At 42.9% G+C, this 17,837-nt stretch overlaps 1 protein-coding gene across 5 annotated transcripts in view; it reads left to right on the top strand.

The window, feature by feature from the left end:
- Nucleotides 1–598: 598 nt before the first annotated feature.
- SLC9A7 (solute carrier family 9 member A7) overlaps nt 599–17,837 on the top strand; it is an 81,263-nt gene continuing 64,024 nt past the window's right edge. For 4 of the 5 annotated variants that reach the window (XM_042041457.1, XM_042041490.1, XM_042041468.1 and 1 more), the window contains exon 1: nt 599–1,237. In XM_042041457.1, coding sequence (XP_041897391.1) covers nt 967–1,237 — 271 coding nt within the window. In that variant the 5' untranslated portion in view covers nt 599–966. The remainder of the gene's footprint in view (nt 1,238–17,837) is intronic. The other variant, XM_042041448.1, reaches the window with a different exon arrangement.

Below are 17,837 nucleotides of genomic sequence, written 5' to 3'. Positions count from 1 at the left end.
TAGATGTTGTGACTGAAAGTAACAACTCTGGGAGAAACGCCCCAGGAGCAGAAATATCAGCATTGCTTACACCACCACTGGAAGCTGGGGGGTGTTCCTCTGGTAGCCAAAGGCAAAGCACCCTCCTGCCGAAGGTGATAAAACAAAAAACCAAAACCAACCAACCAACCCCCAAAACAAAAACAAACCCAGTTTTACAGCTGTTTGTATTTCTTTAAACCCAAACAATTTCATTACTCAGTATTTCATCTTTTAAAGGTGTTGCGATTCATTTAAGAAAAAAAAAACTAAAGGAGAAAGTGTTGATTTGGGGTTGCTTGCAAAAAGTGACTTTTCTTTCCTTCCCTTAAATTGAGATTATTTTTAAAACAGTAAACATATGTTGTTTTTTACTGAAAAGAAAAAGATTTCAAGTGAAAATTGCTGACTAGCTCTCTATTCATTTCCTACAATTGTCTTGCCTTCTAAAAGCAAATGTCCAGTAGGATGTACCTGGATGAAAACCTTCAAGTTGGCAAGGTGGTCTCTGGGGTGATGATTTCCAACACCGCCCCGGTGTCAGAGCCGTTCACAGGTTCGCCTTGCACCGCGGGGAGGGAGAGCGGCACCGGCACCACAGCTCTGCCCGCGCCGCCGAGGCGGCACCTGGAGCTCCCGGAGCAGAACCAGCCCCGCGGGGGCGGGAGGGGAAATCCCACCCACCCCTTCACCTCCGCCGGGCGGGGCAGGCCGGGCCGGGAACTGGAGAAGCAGCGACACTGCGTCCTCACGGCGAACCAGCATTCGCTGCCCGGCCGAGGCGAGCGCCGGCGGGGCTGCGCCTTTAAGGGGCTGGGGGAGGCGGCGGCGGGCGGGCTCCTGCGCGCCGGGGTCGCCCCTCCCGCCGTCCTTCTTTCCTTCCCCCGCCAGACGGGCGGGCGGTGGGCAGTGCCCGCGGGGCACCGCGTCATCCCGGCTCCCGCAGCCATGGCCGAGTCCCTGCGCCGCCGGCTCCCGCTGCTCCTGCTGCTCCTGCTGGCAGCCGGGGGGCTGCGAGCGGCGGAGCGGAGCGGCGGCAGCAGCAGCAGCGCCATGGAGGAGCTCGCCACCGAGAAGGAGGCGGAGGAGAGCCACCGGCAGGACAGCGTGAGCCTGCTCACCTTCATCCTGCTCCTCACCCTCACCATCCTCACCATCTGGCTCTTCAAGCACCGCCGCGTCCGCTTCCTCCACGAGACCGGCCTGGCCATGATCTACGGTGAGTCCCGCCGGGGCCGCGGCACCGCCCGCGCCTCAGCCCCAGGTCTCAGCCCCGGCAGGTGCCGGGAGGGGCCGGGGGTGGCGGCGGGCCCGGTACCGGCCGTGCCCCTCCGTGCCGCCGGAGGAGCACCGAGCCGCTGCGGCTGGCGGGCGGCAGCGCCCGGGTAGGCCAAGCCCCGGGCAGGGGGAGCCCCTCGCCGCAGAGCCCGACAGTCTCCGCCGGTGCTCCTGGGCCCCCTCCCCTCGCCGGTGCTTTTCCTGGGGCTGGGGACAGAAGGACACTGAGGGGGAACACGCGGTCCGCAGCCTCCCGTGCGGCAGCGGAGCGCTGTCCTGCGGGAAGGTGCGCCCCACCGCCGTGGCCGTGCTGCCGGGGACAGCACTCCAGTGACCCTTCCCGCCGCAGAAAGGCAGCTGGCCGGCAGTACACTTCAGCAGCATGGAGTGCGGAGCCGTGCAAGTCATCGCGGCGATGACTTTGGAAAGCGCCATCGCGCTGTCCTCGCCGTGCTGCGGCCGCACAGCGCGGAAAGGAGCGTGTTTAGCCTCCGGGTTTGGTCCCTGGCTGTCGGCGCCCTGCTGTCACTGACGGCCCGCGTTTGCGGATCCTGGCTGACCGCAGTGCCACCAGACACCCCGACACTGTTCGCGGCTCATCCCGAGCCCTCCTGGTGGAACGAGGGCTGTACTGAGTTGAGTTCGCCCACTCCAGGCCCCTCTCCTCGGTGGATATGAGTAAAGGGACAGTAAATCCTTCAGGAGAAGTTGTCTGTCTCCCCTGCGATGTGGGGCTGATGGTCCAGAGGAGCCGGGTTCTGCTGGAAAATGTTAATGGTGCTGGTCTGCTCTCCCTGGTGCTGTGAATGCCTGGCGCAGAGGGCATTGAGCCTCAACTGGGGACGCAGAGCCCTCGCTCCGCGGGGAACTCCACGGTTGTATTCGCTGCGCAGTTTGCTACGCAGAGCGTAGTGGGTTGCGCTGAAGAGCAGCCATCCATTTGAAAAATTATTTGTCTGCTGGTGATTGGCTACTGCCACAAGTGCCGAGGGCACTTCTTCTCCTGCGCCAGCAGAATCTGTTCCTGCTGAATCGTGTGAAACACCTGCCCGATGTTGATCGGGATAAGCATATTGAGTGTAAACATACATGAGAAATTCAGCACTCGAGGGGAGGGGGAAAGTGAAGCGTTTCCTCTGCGATGACTACTACTGCTCTTGAGAGCTATGTGATTGCTTGCAAAGCAGTGGAATTTTCCTCTGCTGATGCTTCTCTTAAACCATCCCAATTTGCTCTTAGTCACTGATCTCCTTGCTGCATTGCTGAAAACCAACAAATTAACAACTGGCATGTAAGTAAGTTATGCGTTGGCATGATAATGCTTAGCAGCTGAAGAGTGCCCAGGAGACAGTAGATTAACTCTCTGTATTGATTGGAAAAGAGACAGGGTAAGGTGGTATTGAAGACGTTTAGGTATTACCCTAGTGTTGTCACCTTTGGAAACTTCATTTATGATGTTTTACGATCATTTCAGTGGCTTAGTTTATGCTGAAAATCTTGTGTATGTGGGTGTGCTAATGCATGCAATACAAGTGTCAGGGCATCAAGGGCATTTGGGTTTGTGTTTTGATGAGCTGCATGGGAAATGAGAAATTGTTCAAGTGGAGGCATTCTGCCTCTTATTAAACTCAAATTAGTTTGCTTTAACACACAGTTCCTGATCTGTGAAAGGGGTGTTAGGTTCCCAGTTTGATGTACAAGTGCTGAAATTTTGTCTTAGGAAAGGCACTATGCTATGTCTTTTCAGCCCCACTGGCAGCATCCAAAAAAGAGTAATTGGCTCAAACTATTGCATTTTCTAGGTGTGCCCTCACTTAAATAATTTTGCTTTCATAGATCATTCCTCAATAATTTTGCTTTCATAGATCATTCCTCAATACACTTGCCTTCTAAATGAGTCCCCTTATTATATCAAAATACATGGTGTTCTGCCCCCAAACAAACTGACTCTTGCCTTGTCATGGCAAACATCCCAGGAAATGTATTTAGCGAGTTCAGTTCCTACCTAACATGATTCGCCTCCATTCTGGTAAAGCTCTGCTGAGACCTGGCTTCACTTAAGCATTTCGCAGACTTTCTCTAGAGGAAAAAGAATAACACAGCAAGTGCCATAGTAACTTTCTGTTATAGTTCTGATAACTGGGTTTAAGTCTCCTCTTCCTTCCTTGTTGCTTAAAAGACAGCAGTTAAACTGATAGATGGGTTTCTATTTTGCTGATAACTTGCTATCTAAGAAATGCACTTTTAAAAAAACTATATATGTATTTAAAGTGCATATGTTTGATTGGTCTGCCTTAAACATAAAATGATAAGGCAATATGCCAGTTTGTAGTCCTAAAAGCACAAGTATCTATTTAGCTTATAAAGTGCTAAATACAATTAAATTCTAGCGTTGAAACTACAACAAAGGTGCTGCTCTGTGGAAGTTAAATACTAGCAAATATCAGCTGCTCCAGCAACAGTATTGCTAATATTGCTAATGCAAGTTATTATGGAGCAATTAAAAAATCCAATACAACGCAAGCAAACACCAATCCACAAAAGAGAAATTAAGGAATTGAAACTTTGTTGACACATGTATTTCAACTTGTGATAATGATTGTGATGCTTGCTTTTCTTAGCGTTGGTCTGAGTTGGAGGATGAAGTGTTCCGAGACATGTTTGTCCTGAAGAGGTTCACTGGCGACTTAGTTTTGCAGGCTTCTTGGTTCTCTGCTGAGAAGCATCACCGTGTGGTAGGAGCAACAGGACATGATGGGCCGTGCACCTGGACAGCTCAGGGTGGACTTAAGGGTGGGAAGTGGTGGTGGGCCCCTGATACTCTGCTCCTTAGGAGGCAGCTGTCTGGATATGTAGATGTTTCCCAGCAGATCCAGTGGTATCACTGCCAGTAGGCAATTACTTTGTCCCTTTTCATAAGTGATAATTCAGGCAACTGGACACCCATGAATCAGCATAGGTGTCAGTCCCATCAGGTACCTGCTTGTCCGTGGGGTTGTTCCAGAATGTCTGGGGGCCACATGTGCTAGTGCTGCAGAGAAAAGTAAAAGCAAACTGAACCTGGGTACAGTGAAAGAAAAAGAATCTATGAAGAGGAATAGATTACCTTTTGTGGAACACAAATGAGAGAAAAGCTGTAACATTGTATCTGTTCTGGAATACTCTGTATCAGACTAAGTTTCTGTATCCACAGAGTAATATACAGGAAAGGTCTATTTTTAGTTCATCTGGCTGCAGTGCTCTCTGTTAGAATTCTAGTATCTATCTACTCATGCTAGAGATGACCTAACTCGTCTCCACTGCCAGCAAAATAATGTTAGCCTTGGTTTTTAATAAGCCCCTTTGGCATAAGCCTCCTAATACTAGGTTTAGGATCATAACTGAGCACCCAGTTTTGAGAACATTATCCTTTCTCTGGCAACCTGCTTGTTCTTCCCGAATATTATTTTAAATCACTTTGTTACAGGCTTTTAAGGTAAGTATTGCTCAATTTTTTTGGCTGCTCAGTATGTTTTAATTGTAATACAAATCTTTTCTATGAGCTTGCTTTATGGCCCGTGACTGGGTGGAAAAACTATAAATTCTTCTTGTGAGAGAAATTTAGAAGAAATGCTATATAGCTTTTATTAACCTACATGTATTTCAAGTTTGCTCTTCAGGCAGGGGTAGTTGGATAGCTTATAAATTGCTGGTGTTTCTGAAATATCTTTGGAGTACAATTCATCAGTAGTCCTCATGACCGTGCATTTGGGTTGCTTTGTTTGTGTAGGTTAGGGTTTTGTTGTTGTTACTGTGGGTTTGGGGGTTTTGTTAATTTGTTTTTATAAGGGCAGTGTATTTAATTAAGATAAATTAGTTCATTTTTATGTTTGTTAACTTCATCTTCATGAGAAGTTCTATCAAACCAACACCAGAATACCATCTGATCATGGCATAAGCCAGAGAAGAGAGAAATGGCAACTTGGATTTCTTTTGTGTGAGGAAGCCTTTGGTGACATACCTGGCTGTTAAAGTTGGTACTGCTCTGAAGCACCATGTAATTGTAGGAACCACACGGAGGCTGAAGGGGAAAGGTGTTCCTCTGCATGTACTGTAATTCTCATCTGAATTAGAAAGTTATCACAAACAGATGGCAGATCTGTAATACCACAGAGCTCACACGCCTGCCTGCCTTCTGCTCCTGCGTGAGTGCTCTGGTTGGGTTGGTTGGAGTGTGCTGAGCTGAGGGGAGGTAACCCATATGTGGTACACAAGCTTGTAGTCAGAGTGAGGTGGTTCCATGACAGGTTAGTGTTGCACTTATCTGGCCCTGTAGGAGCTTGAGGTTTTCCTTCTTCCCCTTCAAAATATTTCTCTTGGAACCACTTCCAGTTTTTCTTTGCTATTTTGCAATAGAAATATGTCTCTGTACAGGTCCTCCAATGATTCTCCCTGAAAGAACACAAGGACTGATCTGATCTGTAGATGCAGAGCATCTGCAGCTACTCTAGTAATTTCTGCTCTTGGCACAAATGAGGAAATGGAAAAGGAGATGGTGAGGGAGTATACAAAAGCTATCAAGTCTAACAGGATGCCCAAAATTACTTCTCAGGTGCTGATGGTGTCCCCATCTTGGTGCTTCTTTACTTAGTCTTTGGCATCTATGTTTTTGGGAAGAGGTTAATGGGAGAGATCAGGTCTGGATTTTCACCTGCCTCCTTTTTGTTTGGTAAAGTAGGGCTTTGTTTTAAAGATGGCCAGAGAAAAGTGACAGGGAAAGTTTCCTTGGCTGTGTTAAGAAAAATCTGTGTGGCAACTGGTGCGTAATCTTATCTCTGGATTTCACAATACTGCACTGTAAATTTTCTGTAATGAACTGTAATTGGTCATTCAAACAGCTTGAACAGTTCAGATACTGTTCTTTTAGATATTTAATTTAAAAGTATTGTGCTGAACAGAAGTGGTTATAGCTGTGTATTCCTTTGTAGTGTATCTTTAATAGTTCTTTCTCACTTCCTGTGCCATAGAAACATTAGAACACCTGAACGCTGAAATTGCCTTCACCCAAAGCAATTATCCACACAGCAGGAAGTTGCTTCTGGGTCACCTGTACCACCAGCTCTGGGCAGCATTTAGGTGTATCTGTGCAACCTTTCTTAAGTACTGTGTGTCCTGGGCTCACTAACAGAGTGACTAGAGAGAACTCTAGACTTCTGCTGTGTGTGCTCCTGACACAACTGGAAACAGATGTAAGCCTTGCCCCTGACTTACTCAAACTCTCCCTTCTCAGGGGATTGGCCTTGACTGCAAGCTGGGATGGTTTCCTGCAGCGCACAAAGATAGCTCTGGGCTTGATTCCCTGTGACTGAAAATTGTCATGGTTCAGCTAGCTATGATCCTCTTGTGTCCTCAGTCCCCACAAATCTCACTTTGTTGTTGCATAGCAGCCCTTTCCCCACTCCTTCCTTCTGAAAGTTGGCCTCCCATACCAATTGGCTCTGCAGAGTAGTTCAAAATATCTTAGAGAGTTGGGTGAAACCTTTTCCTTGCTTCTGGTAGGGAGCTATTTCCACCCCCATCTGCTGCTATCTGAACAACCATTCTCTCCATTGGGTAGAGGTGGCAGCTTCACCCTCGACTGATTTAGAAACCAGATATGTGAAGCAGGAACCTCAGCTCCACCATTATTAGAAAAGAAAGAGGATGCAATTTGCAGTCCAGAACTATGTATCTCAGCCTATTAGGGGCCAAAAGTAAAATATTTTGCAGTTCCTATCTAGGTCTTTAACAGGTGTTGTGTACCACAGATGCTCTCTCCTTGCTTACGTGCTAAAATGCTCTGAGTCCAGCACAGGGCTGCTGAGCTGCCCCTGTGTGTTCAAGAGACAACCTCAGTATGTAACTCAAGTCTGTTGTTTCCATGCTGACAGCCATAAATACCAGCTTGTAGACTTACTTTTTTTTTTTCCCCAGCACAGAGTACTTATTTGTGACTCAGGATTAAAGCTTTATCCCCATTAAATACTGAATATAGCCTTTCTCGCCCTGCTTTAGACTAAGTGGTGTCTACATTGAAATAATGTGATACAAGCAATTTTTTTATAACAGTATTTATGTCGAAGGGTTTTTTACTAGTGTTGTAAAGAATACATAGTCATTCTCAGCAGTTCAGATCTTTTCTGTCTACCAGAGAGAGGTAATTTAGCTAAAATGCACTGCTTTTTTCTCCCCTGTTAAAAAGCACTTCAGCCTGCAATTAACTGTGTGAAGGGAGAAAAGCAAAATTGTAGGAAACAGTTGGTTTGTGGGTTTTTTTTACCATGTCCTGAAATCATACAATTCACTTAACTTTAGAAGTACCTTAAGGCCCTTGGGAGTTATAGTGGAAGAAACTGTTGCGGTTTTTTTTTCTTTTATTGGGGAGAAGGAGTTGAAGGCTCCCTCTAAATTAAAGTTGAGGAGATGAACTGTGTTCTTAGCCAGAGGAGATATGTGGTTTCTTGTGCTTTTTTCATGGCTTTGGTATTCCATGTTCATTTTCAAAGGCTGGGTGTAAGCTCTTCATTTCTCTTGATGCAGATGTGTGTGAGTGATACATGGAGAAAGATCACACCCCTCTCCTGGCAGAGCTCTTGTGGATGCAGTGCTGCTGCCAGGAGTGTCCGTGGGCTTGGCTACACTGCTATCCCTGATGGCTCAGCAATGGGGTAGATCTGCTGCCACAGGAGGGTCCTGGCCCTAATGCCACACTGGTGGGACTTGCAGGTCTGCTGTAGTCCGGGCTACTTCTCCACAGCTGCCACTTTCTCTGTTTGTAGCTTTTTTCAAAATGCCTCTTCCTTGTTGAAATAGGTCTGTAGTAGATGGCTTTAAAGGCAGCTGAAGGCACTCAGATACCTGTTGCATATTGTAAGTGCACACTATGAGCATATTACTGATTCCTCCTCTGTTACCTTGCAAGCTCCTTGAGGGGGGAGCTTGAACAGCAAAGCTGTGGGTCTTGGTGGGGTGGCTTTGTGGAAATATTTAAATAAAGTGGTCTGCTTAATCAGAATGCCATGCCTTTCCATAGCTGTCTTCACTTCTCCTTTAGACTTAAAAAAATAAGTTAGGATTGAGGAGATTTTTTAAAAAGTAAGTTTGACATGTTCACCTGCTCTTTTACTATGAAGTTGGGGGACTATTCTTAAAAAAAGGGGTGGAAACAAAGGAGCATGGTACAAATGTATTCTAAAATGCAATTAACTTGTCTATGCATAAGATGACAGTCTTCAATGTGCTGGCTGATTTTGGAAGCGTGGTGTGTGCACCTGCATGTCTTCCCATCAGTAGCTATCTGAAGAGAAAGCTGCTTGTGTGGCTTGGTGTCACCTTCGTGTGAGAGCCTTCCCTGTGTCAGCTCTGCAGCAGGACACGCCGTGTCCATGAGCAGTGCCAACACACTGTGAATGTAGTTATTGCTTCTGAGGCTTGGAGGCTGTTCCATTAATTCAAGAATTGGATTAAATATGAAAACTGCTGTTAACCTTTGCCATTGCTTTGAATATGAGATACTAACAGAAAGATGTTATAACTGATGATAGTTTAAAAATAGCAAGTGTCCCACATGGATATGACTAGCTTTTGGTTTTCACTCAGAATCCATTAGAATGAATGCTATCTGCTTCCACACCAATTCTAAGAAATTATTTCCCCCACACATACACTTCTTAGCACTTGATATCAAGTCCTTCAGTAGTGAAAGGGGGACCTGCATTTTAAATGCCATATGCCTCTCTGCTGTTGTTTTACTGCTGCACAATCCTTCCTATTTCTCATTCCTTTGTGTCAGTCTTCTTTGTACTTACTTATTGTGTAATGGCCTTACTCTGAAAAGATTTTCCTTATCCATGAGACAACTTGACTCTTCTTAAAATGCCTTCTTAGTGAGTGAATTGTTAATGTTTAGCCACAGAATCCGCCCTCTGCTGCAGTTAGAGAACTTGCTTTACAGTCTTTGCTGAAAAAAACCTCACACTTGTCCCTTCCAAAACTCTGCTGAGTATGGAGATCATGTATTTACATTCCTTGTATACCCAGCACTGTTACTTGCAGTCTCAGGATCTGGCTGATTAAGTAGGTGAACTACAAACTCTACTTTTATCTAGTGTGAAGTATTAAAAATTACATTTGGAGAAGTAGAGGCTTCATATGGGCATCTTTGAAAGTGATCTGGATTGGCTTTTCCATGTAATGGCAATTCACCAAAGACTTACTTAGGTTCTGGCTTGCTGATACTGTGTTTGCTTCTCTGTGTAGGAGCAATGAAGCTGATAGCTTAAAGTGGTTGAGAGAGAATACAGTTCATGCTGTATTTGTGTTTGCTACTAGATGCTATATTTAAACTGGTTATTCATGGCTTGAAATACCAACTTATTTTAATTGGCTTTTAGCTTTGCTGTGTAATTGATGCTTTCAAAGTATCCTTTAGAAGTTAGGCTCCCTAGAGGAGTTCAAAGTAGCAAACACAGAGGGCTCCCTGGCTAGCTGGGAGGAAAAGGTATTCACAGGCGTGGAGTTGGCATCACGGGCTACACCGCAGTTTTGCACTGTCTGGAAAATCCAAGAATAACACGGAAGAAGAAAACTGGTGTAAAGGTTTATTTCTGTTGGGGAAGTGCCACCTGATTGTTTCTCCTGGGTTATCTTTGGTATTTTAATTTATTATTATGTAATGTTACATATTAAGAGAAGAGGAGGCTGACTGTAAGTGACCTTCCACAAGACATGCCTGGCAGGGCTGGCTGTAGCATCCTCTCCTGGCTCACAAAATTCAAGCAGGCACTTCTGCTTGTTCAGTTTGTCTTGAAGACTTACACTTTGACAGTCATCTTTATACTGTTGCACAGCATAAAAGGTGTGGCTTTGTCATTCCTGTCTGCAATACTGGTGTCTTACAGGGAACGTATCCGCACCAGACACGGGTTACAATGAATCATTCTTGGAAGAAGATGGGTATTTTGAAGATGTGTTTTGTGTGAAATAATGTTAAATCTGGAATAGACTTTTATATAGGTAACTGAGTGCCAGGACACTGTTTCAGGTTAAGCTTTATTGCTTTTGGTCTCTGCACAGTAGTATGTCTGACTTGGCAAAAATTTGTTTATGAATTTCATTTTTATATCTGGAGACTTTTGACCTTCTTTCAACCATGTTCACTTGTGTTAAAGCAATGTGTATACACACACACAATCTCTTTCTGATTATCTTTTACAGAGATACGTAGATATAAAATTAATCTTTTCCTCAGCACTGCATGACTGAAGAGTTAGTGAGTGATTTCCTAATGATGATCTGCTTGTTAAGCTGCAGTAACAAAATATAATTGCAGCATACTCTGATTATACATGTGCCTGCACGAAACAGAAAATGTCAACATAGATATCTTGGTGATACTTAGTACTTGATTATGTCCCCCATTTCCTCAGGGAGCCATAAAAAGGGTTTATTGCTTTTGCTGGCAAATGCTTGAGTATACTTATTTCAGCATTTTCATTTTTTGATCCTAATGGCTTTGGGATCTCTTCCAAAGTACAAAAGATGGGACAGTGACATCTTTTTGTTCTCTGTACTTCAAACACAAATATCTAATCTCGTTGCATCAGGTGCTTATGATGTTAGATAGTGTTTTGTCAAACCTAATTATGGACAGGGGAAACTTTGCGTTAATTGTTGTTCATATAGATGACATAGCCCCTCTCCTAAAGACTGAAATTTGGGGCAGGAGGTATAAGCACAATCTGCTTTGCATTTATGATCACTTTATTCTTAGCCTGTGGAAGCTAAGGCCCCCTATCAGGCTCTCAACCTTCTAGGAACTGCTTAAACTTAGAGTTATATTCTTAAAACAAAAAACAGACAAACCTAAAATCTGTCTCTGAAGCATTAGGTTTGCTAAGCTCACTAGCCAAAGTCAGAGGTGGTCTTTACTTCTCTGTTAGCAGGCCACAAGTTGTTTTTCTGCATTAGGTACCTAATTAGGTAACTCTGCCTCAATTCGAAGAGGCAGTTGAGATTCCCACAATTTTTGGAGCGTGGTGTCTATACAAATTTTGTTAGCCTCCTTTTGCTCTTCTTTCTTCATTCTCATGATGCTGGCACGTTAAGTCTTGCTCTCCAGTGGTTCCTGTGGGTATTACTATTGTCGTGTATTTTAGCTCTCCTAGAAATTGTATTATGCTGACTGCCTGCTTTTTTGTGGGAATCTCCTAACACTCTTTCCTTGTTACTTCACTTCTCCCCACAGTGCATCCAATAGCTTATTTTAAAGCTGACAGCCTGGACTCCTCTCCATACATCAGACCTACTTTTTTTTTTTTTTTTTCTCCCAATCTAAACTAAAAACCTTTGCTCACTTCCCTGCCTCATGGAAATGTGAGGATTGGCTCAAGATCAGAATGGCTGAAATAGCTTATCATTTCTATCTTCCTCCTGCAACCACATGAAGACATCACTGTGACTGATTCCCCCGACCACAGATGAAACTATCTGTGCCTTGTCTTCGCCTATAAGCTGTGTAGGTCGAGGTAACATATGAGTAAAGTATGAATTCCTGTGTCTCTCTACACATCTACAGTCCAGGCTTTCATTTCAACATTGGCTCCTTTGATGTTCTGGTTCTCAAGGCACAGGAGAATTTTGTTCAGATTAAACTTTTGCTGTTTGTGTTATAAGAAAATTTTTTCCTTAGCCTTCTCATGCTTTGTTGCTGTGTTCTCAGCTGTCCTCAGTAAAGTGAAAGATAAAGATGCCTCTCTCTCTGTGACCATTTAATCATAACAAGAATCGAACTAGCATTTTTCAATTTGCTAATAGACTGTGTCCAGACCAAGACCTAGTTTTTAGTTCTTATACTTTAAAAAAATGCTTAAAGTTTGACTCATGAGCAACATATGGATGTCCCAGCTATGAGAAGAAAACTTGGACCATTGAGACTATTTACCACCAGGGTTATATTATAGAATTTTCCTTGACAGTCAGCAAGGAAATTTGAGGTAATTTGTAACATTTATATTAAGTAACAAATTTGTAACAAGTTTGTAAAAAACCCCATCTCTCAGTGATCTAAAGCTTCCAAGCTCTTCAGAACCCTTAATTGTAGAAAAGGGCAATGCATAAGAAAAATAATTTGAGCTTTTATAATTATGTCAAAGTGCCAGAATCCAAATGATGCAATACGTGCATGGCATTTTTGATCCTTGAACAGATCACATTTGACCCATGTGTGTGCACCCACACACAGCATGCACAGCTCAGAGTTGAATTGCTCACTTTCCAGAATAGCCTGTTCTTGTGTAATACTCTATCTGAGCACAGAGACAGATTTCTGATGCTTCACTTGATTGGAAACAGTGTTTTCTTGCATTTGATTTAGTATAGAGAATACACCATTTTACATGTGGATATGGTATTTTTTTAATGGCACCAGAAAAACTTGTCAGCTAAAACTCAGGTTCCTCTTTCTGTTGTCCTGATACATAAACTGAGTGTATGTTGTGTGGAGAATATAAAAAGTCTGTGAATCATATACTGAGATAAATATATGACTGATGGAAAGCTGATACACGTGAAGTTAATAGTTAGGTGTACTCCTAAATTTAACTGTTTTCATTGTAGGTTGTTTGCCTGTTACATTGTATTTGCCTTACTGGTTGAGAGACTTGAAACAGCAGCTTGTTGACAAATGCAGATTTATGGGAAGTTCCTGCTCAAACAGGGCAGCGGCTCCGAGGCAGTGGACTGGTGCAACAAGGAGGGTGTTCTAGAGCTGTTAAAAAGGTTTGGGAAGACATTATTTATTTCTGTTATCAGCCGTTTGCCAGAGGTCCATTCCATAATGCTGGGCTTCAAAGTTAAGGAAAATTAATTTGAAAACAATACCCTATTTTTAAAATGTCTGCGATGTCTGGAACAAAGCTCATTTTCATACTGTAACTTGAACTGACCAAGTTCCTTGGAGTAGGAGTTACTACTGGGATGTCACATTTGCAGGACATGTTCTGTTAGACAAGTAGTTGTATTGGCCAGGAAAATTTATCTATGACTTAGGGTTTCATGGGCTTGAGGATGAAGCAGTCTTGTTGTAAGTTTCAGTGAGCAGGAGGTCAGCCAGTACCGAAGAAGTCACCTAACCTGGCCAGAAGTTGCAGAACATATTCCTGCAGCAACAGGTACCCCAAGGAGAAATGCTTGGCTGAACTGTGTCTGCAGAAGGAGATGTAGCCAAGGTGAAGGCAGAGGACTCAGTCAGGCTTATTGAAATGGACTGAGATGCTGGCTATGGGAAGACAGAAATATTAGGGGGGGGATATGGATTTTTTTTTTAGGGGTGGAAAATCAATGGCTGAAAAACTAGAAGCATCTCTGCAAAGAAGAAAATATTCTGATTTACTAGACTAGTTTTCCTTGCTATATTTCTGTGCTATTTGTTTGACCTTTATATTTGGTCTGTGGGTCACAGTCCAGTAACCTCAAACCTTTGAGGTAATAAACAGGAAATCCTGAAAAAGAACACTTTCTCTTAGGAATTTAACTGAGGAGGGGGCTCCTGGCTGTGAATGGGTTTAGGCTGTTGAGATATATAATGACAAAGGTCTTCAGAAGCCAATGTCAGTTGCACCATCTCTGAACCACCACAAGTAAATTGTTCAGCCCTCAAAAATATTTTTAGTCACCTGTTTATGCTGCTGCTTTTTTTCTTTGTACTTCTGCTTGCTTGGTACACCTACAGGAACAGCGTGATAGCAGGGAGTAGGGGAATAGTTGGGCTACTGATGTTCATCAGCCTGAAGTTAGAACCCAGTTTTTATAAAAAATTTTTATAAACTGCATGTTTATATGGGATGGAAAAACAGTTCCTGTGTGTATTTACAGCTCCATGAAATACGAAGTATCCAAGCATTGTAAAACCTTTTGATTTTAATTTTTGCCTTTCAAAGATGGAAAATTATACTAGATCTGAAGTGCAACAGGAAAGGTTTGCACAAGATCGCTTGGGAAACTCACAGCTGATTCAGATCGTGAGCTGTGATTCTGTCTTTACTCAGTGATTTCCATCAGCGTTGTCTTTACAGTTCCAGGAAAAGCGGAACCTCTACTCTGAAGCAGTCAATGCTGTGCATGCTCTTTGCTCTTAAGGATCACACAGGGCCCCAGCTAAACACGATCTGACTTTGCAGATCTACCTGTGCCTGCAACACGCCCATACTCTTTTCTTTATCATCGCGATGCAAAGCGGGTAGGCTGCCATCTCTCTTAGGGGACAAGTGTGAATTAGAGAGCGTGGGGCTGCTGGAGTGCCCTTCTCTGTGGCTGGGTCTTAACCTGGCACAGAGGAGAGGAGTGACTTCTTGTGGCCTTTTTTTCTAGTCAACAGTTATAAAAAGAGCTGACTAATTTTTTTTCTTTTCAAGGGTGTCTGAGTATTGGTAAAACAATTAATGGGGGGTTTCCTGGGTGCTGTGTGGGGTTTTTGGTGTTTGCCACAAGTGTCTTAATATTGGGCATTGTGTGCATTACTCGTGTTGCAAGATTCTCTCAGTCCTTTATTTCCATTTGATTTGGTGCAAATTTTTAGTTACTGTTATGGCAGAAAAATTGTGGTCCACCTTGTTAACTTTCAGTTGAATTTAATGGTGAATTTTCCACTTAGACTGCTGGAAAATATGACCTTTTACTCAGGGAGTAATCAAAACTGAATCCAGTCCTCAAAGGAAATATTTTAGTACTGACCAGTCATTATGCAGGATAATGAATATGTGGATTTTATATGCGTAGTGATATTGTCTGCCATTTTTTTTTAATTGTTATGTTTGTGGTCTAAAACTTGGCAGCCTGACACTCTGAGTGTTTTCCCAAGGATCTGGCAGTTCAGTCTGTCAGTATTTAGCATGAGCAGTTGGGCGCACCTTTTGTCAATGCTTTGCTATTATAACAAATGTGACACTTTCTCCTGCACCCATCTGGATCTCATAGCCTAAAACGTTATGGTCGCAATGATAATGCTGTGCTCATCCCCAAAGTTCTATTGTTCCTTTTGAAATATTACAGCCATTTATTCCAGAAGAATATGGTAGGCTGAAGAGTCTATTTGCTTTCTCAGGATAATTATCTCCAATCCCAAAACTGGTTCTCTATACTTTCGTCTAATAGCTAGGTAACACTTCGCTGTAAGGAGCAGTTATCCAATTTGATCTCCCATTTATTGTTGCTTAACCTGCTCATATTTCATAACAATTCCTCTTGCTTAAATTGATACAGCTTGTTAAAAGCTTTGCAAAAAAAATATGTCTTTTTACTGGGTTGCATTTGCAATTGTGTAATATATTTTTAGAATTTGGGAGAAATTTTTTTGTTTGTGTTGGGTTCTAGCAAAAGCACGGTGAAGCTGGTTTTGCCTGCTGCTGAGGAAAGGCTCACTGAAGCAGTAATTCTCTTGAGGTCCTTGACATGAATAGGCATTGCAGTAATAATTTTTCTTTTCTAAAGAACTATTTTAATTGCTGCAGCTTCAGAACACATCATTGTCAGGACCTGACGTGAACATACTTTTGTACAGAAGCAACAGAAAGCTCTGCAATACCTGCACCAATGTTTCAGCGTATCTGTAACCTCTTCTATATTTTTGTCATTCCTTCTTTCTGTGAGTTACTGATGCCTAAATAAAAAGGAGTGGGGAAAGGTAGCCTTTCTCTGTATTTGGGAGGGAAGGTACTGTGAAACAACTTTATTCATACAGAAGCACATGTGGTTTTTTAAATACAGCATTTAAATGCTGCAGTGCTTCATAAACCATTTTGACTCAATTTCCACCATTTTCCTGTTTTGTTTGTAATATGTATGTTTTCTAGCCGACAATTGTACAGATCAGCAAATCTTCAGTGCGTGCTCTGAAAGCTTGGATTTCCTTTGGATGGATTCTCATTATGGCCCTATTGCCATTCTTTACAATCTGAAGAAAGCCTGCATTCATAAGGATTACTGCATCTGCAAAGGATGAAGAATAAGTAGGAATGATGAACTCCAGCGGTCATGAATGGGCAGATTGTCCCAGGCATTTATTCAGTTGTCAGTATATCGTGGAGTATTTGTGCTGAAAAAAATGTTAGCATTGGGTGACATACTCATTTTATTAAAAGCATAGTAGAGTACTCAGAGAAGGTGTATAATCCAAGACACACTAGTACAGCACATGCTGTCTCTCTTCCTAAGTGTGATTGATTTGTTTATTTCTCACTGAAAGCTTGTAATTTTAGATTTTAATTCTACTTTCCATTGCTAGCTGTGCTTGTCTTATCAGACAAGTCTTATCAAAAAGGTGCTTGTAATTCTGAGTGGGATGCTGCACTGTGTTATGCCAGGAGCACTGAACAAGAAACACTTTGCTGTGCTGGCTGAAGATCAGAGTTGATTCTGGAGTCTGAAATGTTCCCTGTGTTTCTCAAATATAAATAGTACTGTGACCAAGAGCTGTGTGCCTTCAGATTCCAATTTGCCCTTGATGTTGTAGGTGTTGGTAAATGCAGATTTTTTTCCATCATGTTTGGATAAAGAACTTTAGCAATTTTATCCTCAGTAATAAAAGTCTCTTCTGCATAAGATATTAATCAGGAGTAAATGGTCACTGGGCAGTTGCTGTACTCTTACGTGGCATGCAGCACTTCCCAGTGCTCCATTACTGGAGCAAGTCAAGGAATATCTCATGTTAACAGACTGGTTCAACTACAACCAGCACTTCAAATAAATAAAACATAGGAAGATACTTAAAATAGAGAATTAAAGTGAAATTGTTTGGTAAATGTTTTGGAGACTATGTGTGAGTAGTGTGTCTGGCACAGACATGTCTTGACTGCCTGGGGCTTCTGATTCCATTGGCAGTAGCTGGTTTAGCAACTGCACAAACCAAATATAACACCTGTTAATGCTGTAGAAAAATACAGCATTTCAGTGAGTGTCATTTATTACATACAATATTAATATTCTGGTCTGAAAAAGGTTTCCTTGCCTTTGAGATTTCACTGTGGAATCTTGTCCGGTTGAGTCAACAAGTAAATATAGCGACTTTGATACAGCTACTGAAGTTGTCAACGTTAGTGGTGCTTTTTGAAGACAATCTTCTCTGAACAGTATTTTGCTACTGGTAGTTTGTTACTGACAACTCTTGCATGAAGGCCTTTGAATAGCAAACTAAGAACTTGAAAACAGCAGCTGTTTCAGAGAGAGGGAGAGAGAGGAAAGGAAGCAAGCCAGCAAGAGAGAAAAGATTTTCCCTTGATGAAGACACAGTACTAGATGAGACACCTAGGTGCATATTTTGAATACAGTTTTCTTCAGATTTTCAGTGAAATTATTTTGTATGCACTTGCCATTTTTAGGATCTTTGCTAGTACTAGACTTGAGCACACAGTGGTGTGCTTTTTTGCAGTTCTCTGCTAATGTACGTGTGTTCCCTGGTTTGACAGGAATTGGTGTGACTGCATTTCCTGATATCAGGACATCTGTGATTATTGCTCATAGATGTTGTT

This window comes from Corvus kubaryi, unplaced genomic scaffold, assembly GCF_017639235.1.
Source record: "Corvus kubaryi isolate FWS band 111438036 unplaced genomic scaffold, C.kubaryi_AGA036_p1.0 133, whole genome shotgun sequence".
NCBI lineage: Eukaryota > Metazoa > Chordata > Aves > Passeriformes > Corvidae > Corvus > Corvus kubaryi.
The sequence above is the reverse complement of the archived record's forward strand: the minus strand, read 5'-3'. Positions and strand labels throughout refer to the sequence as shown.